Source organism: Epinephelus moara, chromosome 4 (assembly GCF_006386435.1).
Source record: "Epinephelus moara isolate mb chromosome 4, YSFRI_EMoa_1.0, whole genome shotgun sequence".
In the NCBI taxonomy this organism is placed as follows: domain Eukaryota; kingdom Metazoa; phylum Chordata; class Actinopteri; order Perciformes; family Serranidae; genus Epinephelus; species Epinephelus moara.
Window position 1 is genome coordinate 44871673 of NC_065509.1, and position 15707 is coordinate 44887379.

The window sequence follows — 15707 nt, forward strand, 5'->3', positions numbered from 1 at the left end:
GGTGCATTGACAGCATGGATGGTGTTTGTTCCTGTGGCAAATGATATAAAACACGTGTGATTTATTTCCTTATGATGTTGTGGTGAAACATTAAACATGAAGCAGTCGTCTCTCAGTGAGATCAGATGGTTACTGCTGGAGGACACGACTGTTGTCCTGGTCGGACTTGTTACTTACACCTGTAGGTCGTCAGTGATTAGCTGAGGTTTATAATTTGAAGCATCTTTAAGCCTTTAAAAACAGACAGCTGTGGGAGAGGGATGTCTGCGTGTTGATCTGTTTCAGTAGATCTAAAATAAAAACCATTCATTATTTTAGCAGCAGAAAGTGAAGGCTTCTTCTTATTGACTCACTGAACCTTTAAACTCAGGTCAGACATTTTTTAGGGATATGAATCGTTTGAAGGTACTCCAGGAAGTGACATCACAATAAATGTAGGCAGTGTCGCATTGTTTCTGTTGCAGAGTTTAAAGGGTTAATGGAGGTTGTATTGAGCCGTTTAAAAAGAGAGAGGGAAGCAGCAATTTGGTCCAGAGAGGACGGAGCGTATGAGCGCTCTACTCTCAGGCTGCTGTGACCTTTGACCCCTCTCTTCTCTGGGGTGCTTGTGTCTCTGCCAGGCTTCTGTTACAGATGATGAATAACTCTGGATGTGAAGAATGTTGATGTATTATGACTCCAGTCCGAACGCATATTCATCTCTCCGCCTGTCACAACTTCTGTCTCATTACGATCCAATCACAGCCTCACATACATCACATCCTCTGACCACCTTTACCTGTCTGTCTTCCAGCCTCACATACATCACATCCTCTGACCACCTTTACCTGTCTGTCTTCCAGCCTGGCAGCGTCCAAAGAAGCAGCGGCGAGGAAAGCAGCCTCTCCGATGCCGCCCTCCGAGTTCCTGGACAAACTCATGGGCAAAGTTTCGGGTTACGACGCCAGAATCCGACCGAACTTTAAAGGTAGGAGCTGCCACCAAGACTCAGTCGGATAAGACAGGAATGTAGCCAAACAATATCCTGAACACGGTCATGTGATGTTTCTGCATTTCATTACTTCCTCTAAACACCTTTTTAAGGGTGAATCAAGGTTTCCACAGAGACAGGTTTGTATTGATTAAAAGAAGAAGGAAAGTTCATGTATATTTTTACAGATGTGACTAAAACTCTGTTGCTTTGTGTTTAATCATCTCACTGTCTTTGGTTCTCAATCTGTTGATCTCTTTCATTCGCCCTTTGCAGAGGTCATCAAAGGTAATTCTGCCCTCGCTCCACCTGCTAAACATAGACTCAGGCTATTTCAGGTGTTTCAGACCCCGAAACCTCATTTCCTTTCATTTTCTATTTGATTTAATTTACTTAACACCCCCCGTCCCTGCACTCTGAGCCCCAGCCACACACCAACAGTCAGATAACATGTCAGTTAGCTGTAGTTAGCGTGATGCTCCTTGGCTACATTCCTTGGTATCCACACAGTATCCTGAGTGCTTGTTTTGGTGGTCAAGGTAATGCACCTCTCAGTGCTGCTGAATATGATCTGATGATGATGATGATGATGATGATGATGTTAATATAATATTTAGTGACCTCTCCCTGAATGGACGCCCCCATAAAGACACATGTCAGAGGTTTCTGTGCTAAATGTTCTCACATTGGGAACAAAGTCTGTACGGCATTAGCAAACTGGGGCGACCCTCCATATTCATCAAAGACTATGAATAATACAACAACTTCTTCCCAAAACTGACGGGAGCTAATTGGACAGACGTGAATTGGCCTGAGTTTCACCTTGTGTTTTTCAACAGGAACTGATTGAAGTGATTCGCTGTGACATTTGAGCCTGTTGCATGTTAAATACTGACATATCTTAGTTTTCACAGTGGATGTGAGTAATTTCTCTGGCCGTGTATTTAGTTGGGCAGGTGTGTGTTCTGAGTGTACGAAATATTAGTACGCACCGTCCTGTGTGTACAAATGTGATCCACAGTCTGTTCTTCAACTCTTACCTCTTCTGTTAAATATTAAATATCATAAACCTGCATTTATTTTCTACACATGATAACTGCAGGTGTCTTCTTTGACACTTTCTGCAAAGTAAAGGTAATTTTACTGTTAATAATTTCAAATTTCTCTGGATGTGAGCACTGGTTCAGTCAGTGGAAAGAGGTACACACATTCTCCCTCCAGGTTTTATTAAAAACATTTGATCTTCAGCTGTACTGGTGAACTTTAAAGGTCCAGTGAAATAGCTGTGATGCGATTTTGGATGAGGAGCGTATTATTATGAGCATCAGTGTTACCCACAGACTTTAAATCTGTTTTGTTTCTGTTTCATGAGCTGCTCTCCATCTTTCCTCTTTGCGCGGTTAGCACAAGCTAACACAGCACAAGCTAACACAGCACAAGCTAACACAGCACAACATGATCTCTTAAATTCAATTTTATTTATAAAGCCCAATGTCACATCTCACAATTAACCTCAGAGGCTTTACAGCAGACGACATCCCTCTGCCCTCCGACCCTCACAGCGGACACCCCAGAAAAAATATTAACGGGAAAAAAATACTAAAATATTTTGTCACTCGGGCCGAAGCCTCACAGCAGACGCAGACGACTCTGTCATTAAACCTGCTAATAACTGTTGAGTAACATTAGCCGTGAGATGCTAACAGTTAGCTCTGTCACTGTGTGTGTGACACAGTCTCAGAGCTCTGGTCCTGCAGCAGCCAACTCATCATAAACACAGAATCATTACGCTGCACGCAGCTCTACGATCCAGTGAGTCAGATTTGCAGTGACTGGACAGAATCGCAAGATCGCTCAGAATTAACAGGCATTGGCTAAATTTGCATTAATTGTTGTGATTGCAACATCCTGAAGGGGCTGATTAGGTTTTATGATTTCTGATCCACTCTGCTGTCGCTCAGCTCTCACCGGTAATGTTGCTCCGTACTCAAGTACCGTTGCGTCATCGTCGGTGTGACAGCTCTGTTGTGCTACAGCGTCATAAAGAGCGCCGCAGACAGACACTGCTGCCGCGGGGACCGTCATCAGGTGGCGAAGCAGCAACGCTAAGCTGGGCCTCTCCGCCTTCCGCCAGAGCTCCGACTGCAGGTCAAACAGTGAAGTCACTGCGATCAGACAGAATTCACAGGGAGTGGCTGAATTTGCATTTACTGTTATCCTGCAGAGACTAGATTAATGATTAATGAGGAGATAGTTATGAATGTTATATTTCTGCCTATATATCGCCCTGAATCCTTCACACTGGACCTTAAAGGTGGACAGCAGATGAGTTCCCTGTAAAACACATCAGAGATGAAACCTTTGTTTGGCTCGTCTGATCAATCCAACGTTAACCTTTGACACGCTGCTGCTCTGACTTTGGAGACAGGTTAGAGGTGGCTGATAAAACCTGGAGGGATGACGTACTGTATCTTGCTGCTGATTGGCTGCCTGCCTGTCCTGGTGATGGTGTAACAGGTGAACTGGGTAGCCGTGCTAATGTTTGGTACGCTGAACACACAGGGAAACAGACTGCAGGAATGTGCAGCAGTGAACCACAGCTTATGTTTTTCTGAATGCTGCCATGGAGCTTTTCTTTTTCTTTTTCTGCTGAGCCCATAATGGCATAACCCATTATATGGAGATCTGTGCGAGTGGGATAGCACAGCTCCTGTGGGGGGGGGGGGTAGGGGCTTCACCATGACTAAGTGTGTTTTATTAAACCTGCCACGGCTGCAGAACAGCTGAAACTGCTCATCCTTCCTGACCTGCCGACCGTTTGTTCGGCTGTTTGGTGAGGTTTCGTCATGAGTCCATTTTGGAGACCACTTCTATTTCTTCAATTTGATTTGTCCTCAGCTCTGGTTGGCGACAGCCCAGTGTGATTTACAAACCTTTACAAATCAGGATTTAAACAGGCGGCTCTGACACTCATCTGAATTTATGGCTTTTATGTTTTCTCCATTTTTCTAATGTGATGTCACAAAATAGTTAAATGACAGAACTCTCTGGCAGGAGCTCCACATGCACATAATGATAATTATAATGATTATAATCCTCCAGCTGACGTCAGCAAAAACCTCAAAGCCAACACAAAAACTTTAAATCACTCACATGGATGTTCATAAACAGGTAGATATTTTCTTTACCGTATTCCTCTACATTAATCATCACAGTCTGTGAAGAAGACATGCACACTGAGGAGGAGGAGGATGAGCACATCGAGCTATCTGTGTCAGGGGCTGCTGTTAGCAGAGAGGGCCCGACTGTGTCACGGCTGTCAGGTCCACACAGTGACATCGCGTGAGCTCTCCGACTTGCTCATTCATTACTTTCTTTGTGTGTGTGTGTGTGTGTGTGTGTGTGCCCCAACATTAATCACATTCATGAAGTAAACAGCGTGACGGCTCTGCTCTTTAATAAACTGCAGGAAAAGGAACAAAAAAAAAAAAAATGAGCTGAGTGTGAGCCGAGAGGAGAGGAGAGGAGAGGAGAGGAGAGGAGAGGAGAGGAGAGGAGAGGAGAGGAGGACAACACTTGTCAAAATGTTTCTCAGCCAACCAATTATATTATTATTACTGGACAGAGGGAACATGAAAAAAAAAAAGATTTCAATTTAATTTGATCTTAAATTGTGCAGAATTATTCTTAAAATGAATTATTGTATGAGCTGTGTTATTATGAAAACACAGTAAATCTCATCACAGTAAATTCAAATGAATTCTCCATTAGTGTCAGACCTACACAGAAACGTCTGAAGGACCCGTCAGTGGAATCATAGTTTGAGAGACCTCCTCCGGTAAAAGAAGACAAATATCAACAGAATCTGTCACAAACACTGATCATAAGAAAATGAGGAGATTTGAATTTGGTGTTATAAGACGCTGAAATATCTGAAAATGTGTCTGAGCTGTGGGATTCAACAGCTCCTTCATGAAAGCAATAATAATAATAAGAGTTCTGCAGGGACGATGTTTTCATGAAGTAAGCGTCTCCACTTTATGATTATTAAAGCCTAAATTCAATCAGCAGGAGTAAAAAGCTAACATTAGTCCATAAACAAACTACACCACGTCACATGACTTAATGTCACCACAACCGGGCAGTAAACAAACTACACCACGGTCACATGACTTAACGTCACCGCCACAACCGGGCCGTGAACAAACTACACCACGGTCACATAACTTAACGTCACCGCCACAACCGGGCTGTAAACAAACTACGCCACGGTCACATGACTTAATGTAACCACAGCCGGGCCGTAAACAAACTACACCACAGTCACATGACTTAATGCCACCGCCACAACCGGCCGTAAACAAACTACACCACAGTCACATGACTTAATGCCACCGCCACAACCGGGCCGTAAACAAACTACACCACAGTCACATGACTTAACATCACCACAACCGGGCCGTAAACAAACTACACCACGGTCACATGACTTAACGTCACCGCCACAACCAGGCTGTAAACAAACTACGCCACGGTCACATGACTTAACGTCACCACAACCAGGCCGTAAACAAACTACACCACAGTCACATGCCTTAACATCACCACAACCGGGCCGTAAACAAACTACACCACGGTCACATGACTTAACGTCACCGCCACAACCAGGCAGTAAACAAACTACACCACAGTCACATGACTTAACATCACCACATCCGGGCCGTAAACAAACTACACCACAGTCACATGACTTAACGTCACCGCCACAACCGGGCCGTAAACAAACTACACCACGGTCACATGACTTACCGTCACCGCCACAACCAGGCTGTAAACAAACTACACCACGGTCACATGACTTAACGTCACCGCCACAACCAGGCCGTAAACAAACTACCGGTGTTTTATTTATTATTATTTTTGAGGTGGCAGCCAATCAAAACACGTTAAAATGCAACAAATACAACATATAATACAAAACTCCAGAATACCAGACTGTTCAAACCAGCGTCCTCTATTACATATGTCTCTGTCACATGTCTCTGTCACACGTCTCTTTATAATGTCGTTAAATTCATTGATGGATATTGGTGTAACTGTGACATCGTGTTCAGTGTGATGACATTCTGTACTCCTGTTAGAGACACATAAAATATATCACTGTAATCAGATTACATTTGTCTATAACACAGTAACTGTTCCTAAAGTCAGTAATCACAACAATGATGTCGACTCAGTGAGTTTGTCTTAATGTTTGGCTCAGTGGATGGAGTTCATATGATATGTAATGTTCTCTTGTCTGTCATCACCTGAAGGCTCGTCTCCTCTGTTACTGTGTTAAGGCCTGTTGATAAATTACTTTGAGGCAGGTAATACTGAAGCTTGAGAGGAGAGGTGACCACAGCAGTCAGAAGGTACATTAAGTTTAGGCATCTCACAGGACTGTCTTCTGGATGAAATCATTAAGTTATCACATGTTTTATAACCTTTGTTGAATAAATGCTATAAAATGGAGATTTCCACCCTCAGTGTTGGGCCATGACTGTTTGGCAGCACTCTCAGACGACAGCTGCAAGTTTAGAGTTGTGTTTTTAATCAACTTTATTGAGACAATGACACAACAAGTTTACACACCTAACCCACAGCTGCAGGTCTGTCACAGCAGACATACTAATCAGATAATATTTAATGCATTTAATCCTGTTATAGGTAGTCTGTACAGAACACTGTTGAGCCTCATAGAGACATTACTTCACCCACTTGTCTTTAAAACTACTGGTCTAAAAGACATCAGTCAAAGTGTGGACATGGAGAATATCAGATTCTATGTGAATTGTATTTGTAGCTGGAGCTGCAGGATTCAGAGCAAACCATGTGACGTCAAACTGCCTTTATGAACCTTCACCATCACCTACAGTCACACGAGATTATTAGAAGGAGCAAACAAAATGTCATGTTGGCTGGGAAACAAAAAACTAGAACTCCGTCTGGATGTTTGAACGACGAGAACCTTATCATGTTAAAGACAACAGAATGTGCCGTGATGCTAATACAGCAACTCAGATTGATCAACTTTTCAGACCAGCCAGGCAACTGTCTCTTCCCAAAAACCTACTATTAAATGTATTTTGAAACTTAAACTAACTTTTGAAAGGAGTGCTAAACACAGAACTATAATCATTAAGACATCAGTAAAACCAAAGACATCTTTTGATTCACTTTGTTTGAGCTCAGTAGTTTGAACTCTTCAGTAACCACAGCCGACAATCATAACATGTTTGAGTTCATGTGGGGAACTTGTATCTGTGTTCCTCTTGTTGATACTCATCAAATATTTTTACAGACAATGTTCTAGTCCCAACTGTGACTGAAACACTACAAGTCACTTGTGACATCTGTCTCCAGACACAGTTACATCAATCCATGTCAATTTAATTTAAACAGTATAATTAATGAAGTCTGAGACATCAGCCGAGAGGAGCACCACAGGGTCTCGTCTTTTACTGCAAATTAAATCTACCTCCAGGTACATGACCTGACCCAGGCTGCTCTCAGAAACTCTTTGTATGGTTTCCTTCAAAAACGAACGCACCCAATTTGTTAGGCTGTGATCATGTGACCAGTGGGTGGAGGCAGGTTGGGGTGGTGGTCACAATATGCAGAAACATATTCCCTCATTTAAACTTTCATCCTCACCATGTTTCTCTTCCTAAACCTGACCTTCACAGCTCTACATTAATTATGTAACTTTATGTTAAGGACATGACGCCATTTGTCAGATGTCATATGAACAGATTTGCGAGGATACGTGACCTCACCACAGAGCTCCATGGTTCTGTCTTATTTCTGACAGTTTGACATGTTACAATTAAATGACTCAAACCAGGTTATTATTACAAACTAAAACAATATATTGATTTTGAGCCAATAAGAAAATATGTTAAGAAAACTTAGGATTGACTGAAGACTTTGGAGGCATTTAGAATTTGGCTCTTGGTATGAGTTGGTCTCCAGATTCACCCACTGAAATATTGTATACATAAAGAATATGGACACATTAAACTGAACACAAAACACTTTCCTCAAATTGTTATTAAAAAAAAAAAAACATTTATTTTGATGATGTTGCCCAGACGGACGCCATTTTGATGGTGTCATGGTCAAAACTGTAACACAGTGCTACAGCTGAGCCCATAAATGAAGCTGCCCTGCAGGATAGAAACAAATGTTAGAAACCAGAGGGCTCATCAAACCACACACTTGAATCTGTCGACATGTTTCCACATAGAACAGTTTGTACAATATCCTACAAATTAGCACCTCACGCATGACGTTATGTCCTTAACATACAGTCACGTAATGGAGTAGGGATGCACAATCATATCGGCACAACAGACCAACATGCTTTGTCTTATTCATCACACTGAGTGAATGTTACAGACACTGAACAGTGTTTCATATATTGATACCAGTTATGAGTTGTTACATATTGGATATATTGTGTATCCCTATAACTGAGTTTAGGTTCAGGGAGAGACGCAGGGTGATGTCAGACCCCACATTTCCAAACATCGGTCTCTCGGGGGAAGTCCTGTGTTTTGTGACCCATCCACCGCCCCAACCTGCCTCCTTACAGACCGCTCACGAATGCCTCCTGTTTACGCCCATCAGTACACTGGTCACATGATCACAGCCTTCCAAAATACGCGGGTTAAACACAAACTACCTGTTCATTAGGTATAAAATGTGACGCATTACTTTTCATAAGACACAATCTGAGTGACATCATCAGGACTGCGTGATGACGTCATCCCTTAAAGACTTCCCAGCGTCCTTTAGTGACTCTTATCAACAAATGGCAGTGGCTGAATAGTGGTTGGCTCGCTGTGGCCTGAACGTGGCCTGTTAGAGGTGATAAACGGTGACAGCATGATAGTGCAGCAAGTTTGTCTAAATGCTCTTCTCCTCCGCCTACACACCTCATCAAATTAGCACCAGCCATGCTAATTTAGCCGCGGAGCAACAGTGGATGGAGGGCGGGGAGGGAGACGGGGGAGGGAAGAGATGAGATTTGCCGCAAGCTACAAATGTGCCAGCATGAGAGGAAATTACACTGATCATGACCGCTGGTCCACTGTGTGGGCAAAAAGCTTCCGATTGATTTAGCAGGTCCCTCCATCGAAGAGAGACGAGAGCAAACACTCCTGACACATTCGGGACAAGCCATTTATAATCCATGACTTCATCCCTCCTCTCTCTTCCTGCTTCTTTTATCTGTTCTTCCACTTTCTCCTTTCCTTCCTCCTTTTCTTCTGTCCTTCACTCACTGACTCATTCATGCTTTGTTTCCTGACTCTTTCCCTCTTCCTTTGTCAAAGTTTTTCACATTATATATTTGTGTCCCTTTCTTCTTTATTTCCATCTGTTTTGATTTGTAATCACTCTTTGACTCTCTCCCAGTATCTGTACCTTCGTCATGCCCTCCTTTCCTGTCTCAGAAAACTTTCTCCCATCATTTACCAACTTATTCCTCCTTTATTAATCAGTCATTTTAATGTGTTTGTTCTTCCCTAAATGATATCTTTTCATTCTGCCATTACCTGTTCCTGCCCTCCAACAATTTCTCTGTTTTCCATCACACATTGTCTTCTTCTAATCTCTCTTCATCCCTCAGTGCAGAGATACTCAACCTGCTTTCTTCACTTCTGTAAAACAGGAGGCCAGTTAATGAGCAAATAGCACCTCCGCTCAGTTCAGGTGTGCACAGGGCCGTGCATAGGATCTGAGGATATTCAGGGCTCAACCTGGACCAGTTTCAGGGGGTCTGGGTATCCCCTACCCCAAAACCAGGTTTCCATGGTTATGGAAAACCTGAAAAAATCATGGAATTTCAAAATCACATTCTCCAGGCTGGGAAAAGTCCTGGAATTAGTAAAAAAAAAAAAAATCACATAATGTAACGTAACATAACGACAAATTTATTTTTTACAGCTGTCGATGTAACGTAGCTCTAATGTCGCATCACACCAAACACTATGCAAACTTTTGCATCGCGTTACTCACATGAGTTTGAATACTGGAATATTTTGTGCCGATTCGCTGCATTTGCGCGAATAACTCACGTCATATGTGCGTAAAATTTCTGAATTGATGAATGAACTTCCGATAACTTCTGGTATGTCCTTGGCGTCATGTCAATACTGACTGGCTATTGTGGCGCGACTCGGTTGCTGAAGTTTGGATTTTTCAAACATATGACGTGAAATTGTGCAACTCACTTCATCCACACAGCTTAATTCATGTGTATTGCATGATTTGTGTCATTGACATCACGTCCTTTGCGTCGTCCAGCAGGAATTCGCATCTAATTGCATCTTTACATCGACTTTATATGTAATTCACTCCGCACATTTATTTTATTCTCGCCCGGTGGGACACAACTTAAAATGCTTCCATGTGTGATGTTTGTTTACCGACACATACGTTTCCTTTCCGTCTCTTCCTCCACGTGTGTTAGCTAGCTGTAATTACAATCATGTGCAAGTACAGTAATAAAAAAACATGTCTACGACTCCTTGAAAAGTCAGGGAGAAGTTTTGAAATATTGTCCATGTAAATGTCAATCAGAAAATGGTCGGCGAACCACCTGGCAGCCTGTCATGGGCCGGATTTGGCCCACAGGCCGAAAGTTGAGTATCACTGCTTTAGTTTTTTGTCTTTTCTTTGAACATCCATTTTCCTCCTGCATGGATGAAAGATGAAGTCATCAGTGCAGTGATCGCTTTATGTCTCCTTTGACCTCCCTCCTTCCTCCTCCGTCCTCTCCTCGGGACTCCTTAGTATTTGAGCCCTGTGCACCCATCGCAGCGATTGGTCAAACAAATTAAACTCCTTTCACCCGGTTGACCAGCTGGTCAGACAGAAGTTGATGCTGTAAAGTTCCTCCACAGTGAGGACATAGAGACGTTTCTAATCTAGCCGCCCTGCTAACTAACGTCCGCACGAAGCTGCACTGATAAATGAGTGTGTGTGAGACAGCGGTAGGGAATCAGTGAAGGAAAGGTGTGTTTCTGTTTGCAGGAGCATGAGTGTGACTCCTCTGGTGTGTGCGTGTGTATGTGTGTGTGTGTGTGTGTGTGTGTGCACACTTGATGAATGAACGGCACAGACTACAGCTGCAACTCATCTCTCCGCCATAACCTTGTCCTTCCTCATCACTCAAACCGAGCAGCAACGAGGACGGTGACTGCGAGCAGGCTTCTGGTTTGAAGCTCAACCAGAGTGAGCTGCTAGTGAGCAGGCTATCTATCGCCACTACTTAACCCCCCCCCCCCCCATCTCCCCCATCTCCCCCTTGCCACCTCCATCTCAAAGGCCCTGAACACATCGCCAACCTTAAATTCAGTGTGCTTCTTGAACAGCCGCTGTGGCTGCCTTAGCTCGGCCTGCTTCTTCGGATACAATCCTTTTATTTCACGCTGCTCCCACGGTTGGTTTGGCAAAGCTCCCTCCTTCTCTCTGCTCTTAAATCCAAGTGATGATCAGAGTAAAAAATCCCAACACTTTGCTTCTGAGCTGAATGACGCCCTCTGTCTCGTCTGAACCAGCGGATACCAGTAAATATACACAGTACAGCAGTATATTTACATGTTTGGCTTCCTCCTGTCTCCACCTCTCTGTCCTCTCTGTCTTTGTCCACAGCTGGAGTTACTACACAATGCCACACACACACACACACACCCCTGCTTCCCTCTGCACCTCCTTTTCTCCTTGCCAGGGTTGAACGTGCCGAGGTGGGACTGTAGTTATTAGCTGTCAGAGCCTGACGTTCATTTGGTGTTATCAGCACTTGTTTAATGGCTACTTAATGGGATTAATGGGCATAAGGTAATGAGCGTGGGATGGAGGAATGGCTGCGGGGGAAAGAGACGGATGGGTCACGGAGAGAGAAAGAGGGAGAGGTGAAGGAAGAGGGAAGGTAGCATTGCAAATGGCCGACCCACTTGGAGGGATTTGCTTACGACAGGAGATTGGAAAGAAGTGCAGATCCCGGGTCTCACACTGCAAACACAGAATATGTTTCCACTAGCTTAGCGGCAGAATATTGATGCTAACACTGCTCCCAGTGGGCCTCGCTATTGCTCCGTTATGTACAAGACTTGCAGCACACTTGAATAAGCAGCTCTGAGATACAAACTGTAATATCCACTCCCTCCTACTCCTCTTATTTTTTTTCTGGGAGCTACTTTCTACAAGGATGCAAACAGAGAAATGTGCTGGAGTAAAGGGACATCCTTGCCCACAGGAAGGTCTCGTGGCTCTTTTAGTATTCTAGGTAATGGCCCTATCCTTTCCGAGCCAGGAAATTTGGATGGGGACTATATTGCACAGAGCGAGGAATTTTAATGTCGTCGCAGAGGTGACTCTCCCCTGAGTTATGACAAAAATATTGATCACGCTTCAACGTCTAGCGGGAGGAGGAACGGCAAGGGCAGCGAAGAGAGGAATATTGAAGAGGGTAATGGCAAAAGGCAGCCAAACGTACGAGGGCACTCAAGATGGACTGAAAGAGAGACTGATAGGAGGGCGGGGGAGAGGAGCGGGTGAATGAAAAGGAGCAGGGATGTTTGCACTGATACTGCTGCAGCCAACAGGAGCGGTCCAAACCCAAAGATTATCATCAGCTAAAGGAGAAATGATCAGGCTGATAATTAGAGCTCTGTCTAAATGAATAAATACCTCACATCATTGTTGATCTAAAGGTAGTAAAGATCTGTGTAACTGCAGGTACAGCTAATGCACGATGTGTAAGAACAGTTGACGCTATATTCCCTCCTCCTTGTGCAGTCCACCAGTCCATGGCTAATAAGTTTATAAGGAGGGGATAGTGCTTTATAAAAGGCCATTCAGTCCTCCTGTGGAATCCCATCACACCTCTAATTACCAGCTCCAGGAAAAAAAGGTTTAAAGCTGCCGTATCAGTGTAAAAGGCCTGATGGAGAGGTTGACGCATAATTGTTTACCACTGTGACACAATCACGAAGGCGGTAAGCTGCTGTTTTCAGGCTCTACATGGCAGACGTGTCTAATGGTCCGCTGATGCAGGCAGCCTGGGAGCACACCCAACAGAGCAAGAAACATTTAGGGGAAAATCCCTGCACTCATTGAACAAAACATACCTTTGTTTTCTAACACAAAGACCAGGGTGTTTTTTTCCTTTTGTTTTTACTCCTCCGCTGCAAAGCCAGGAGAATTGATTCTGCACAGCGCTAGTAATTAGCTCGCATTATGAGATCCCCGCTGCCAGCAAAGCAAAGCCTGCAAACCAAAGCTGCTGTGGTTTTAATGCCAGGATCAGGTGCTCAGATGTTCGACAGGCTGCCTGGCCGCGGGGCTAAGCCTGGGCTTAGCCCTGACACAGAGAGATTGCCGCGCGCAGAAGAGGGAGGAAAAATTGCCTTTCATGGATTCAGGCAGATTATAGAGTTTAAGTCACCTGTCTACAACAGTTCATGGTCACGACGAATACTTTCCATCTATCTTAGGAGCCATTTCCCTTTTTTTTTGGGCTGACAGTGACAGATTACAATATCGCTCCCAGACTTCTACTCGGCGCAGTCACCATCCCTCACAATGGCAGTTGTCAAGTACAGCAAAGCAGGCCAGGCCTGGTTTACTCAGTTCAGTGCAGTTCGGAGGCAAAATAGGACATCAATCAACAAATGTGAGCCATGAAGGAAAGCAACAGAGCTCCTCTGTGTGGAACGGGAGGACGTGTCTGTGGCCTGAGTTCATACTTCAGAGTCATAGGAGGAAAAACTGAAGCTGTTCATTTTGATGAAACTGAGACGTGGTGACATTTCTAAGTCGTGTTGAGAATTAACTGCAGAGATGTGATCAGTGTTAGCTCAGAAAGCATTTAATGTTTGAAGGTCAGAACCAGGTGTACACTGGTCGACCTTTACATGAGCAAATATTTCAGATTGTAAAGAGAGTTTTTAATCCACAGTCCTCGAGACACTCAGGTATGATCAGTGGAGTGTTTTCTCAGCCATGAAGGCTGACAGGTGACGTGCTGTGGGGTCGGTTACGGCTACTTGTTTTTGCACTTGCTGAAACTTCCTGGACGAATCAGATAAGTGTGTGATCTTCAGTGAGACATCAGGACGGACAGAAAGCTTCCTGGAGGGAACAGAGAAAAGACCCTGTCACTGTGAAACAATGAATCCTTGGGCCTTAACTTCCACTTCCCTGACATTAGGCGTTCCTCGGTTATAAATCAGCCTGTGTGGAGACTAAAAGTTCTCTTTCTGTGCTATGACTGAAATTATGTGGCCCATTTGGAGCTGGTTGAAGATTTACATTTTTGGGGGTGGAAGTAAAACCTTTTGTCATTCTGATGGGCCCCATTTCAGCCAAATGACTTTAAATTAATGGCGCCCATTTGAAGAAAGAACTATAATTTCATTTCAGATTTGGAGATCATTTATCCAGCCCAATGAGGTTACAGCTCCATTTCTGTAGCCGCAGTCACATCATTACGAGGAGGGGAAAAGAATCCATTATGAGAACTTTGTTACTGAACGGGTTAGGGCTGTCCTGAATACCAGCTCACTGGCATCAAAGCTCCAGGGAGAAATATCCACCATTAGTGGAAGCTCTGAGGGGGCGACGAGAGACGAGGACGGGAGTCGGACTTTTCTGAAACATCAGTTTAAATGCAACTGAGATAACCACTAAATTAGTCACTTTGTCAGCACGCAGGTCGCAGTAACATTTGCCGTAGAAAAAGAACACATTAGTCACAGTTTTCAGGTTTTTTGTCCCAGTGTACATGTGTGAAACACCAGTTTCCTTCGGCATATATTGAAATTCTTTATTAGGAATAACCCCTTGAGAGGTGCCATCTTGTTTACAAGGGGGTCCCATCTCCACTTTTTGATGTTCGTATTCACAGATTTTTAAACTTTTCCAGACACTTGACTTTTTTGACATCTTGCTGGTGTATCACTTGTGGTCAGACTGTCCCAGTTGGTGTATTGCTGGACCGCTGGTGACTGACATTAGATAAAACCAGAGTCACAAACTAAGTTTAAAATTCCTTGTTTGACAATAACTGTTAATAATTCATGTTGATGCATAATTAAATATGTTGGATTACTGCTGTCTAATTTATTGGTTATTTGGGACCTTGGAATAATGCATGCATATAAAAAACTTCCAGGGGAACTGAGTGATGAGGCCATCAGACTTTTTCAAACATCAGTTTTCAGTCGATGCACCTAAAGTAATGTGACAGTCACTGTGTTAGCTGCAGGCCGCAGTAACTTTAACCATAATAACTCGAAAAAAAAGAAAATGTTACAAGTCAGCTGTTTTTATAGTTTTTAGCTGATTTGCTGAGTTCGTTGAAGATTTGAGATTCGGCAGTTTCCTTCAGCGTATTTCCACTTTTTGGGGTCGCCCTCACAAATTTTGAAACTATTCTATACACTTGACTTTCTCGACATTTTGCTACCGTATCACTGGTGGTCAAACTGTCCCAGTCCATCATCATCCTCGCTGTGACTTCGTCACATGTCCACGTTTGGTCATGGACTTTCCACGTCCACATATGATGTCCAAGGTACCCTGGGTGTGTTGGTTGTTGACGTTCTGGGACGCTGTGTCAACTTCAGCCTGTTACATGCATTGTCTGTTTTCAAAATACACTTCTGTTTTCACAGGAAATGTACAG

At 43.7% G+C, this 15707-nt stretch overlaps 1 protein-coding gene across 3 annotated transcripts in view; it reads left to right on the plus strand.

The window, feature by feature from the left end:
• Positions 1 to 837: 837 nt before the first annotated feature.
• Positions 838 to 15707, plus strand: part of glra1 (glycine receptor, alpha 1) — a 129361-nt gene continuing 114491 nt past the window's right edge. For 2 of the 3 annotated variants that reach the window (XM_050042548.1, XM_050042549.1), the window contains exon 1: positions 838 to 967. In XM_050042548.1, coding sequence (XP_049898505.1) covers positions 889 to 967 — 79 coding nt within the window. In that variant the 5' untranslated portion in view covers positions 838 to 888. The remainder of the gene's footprint in view (positions 968 to 15707) is intronic. The other variant, XM_050042546.1, reaches the window with a different exon arrangement.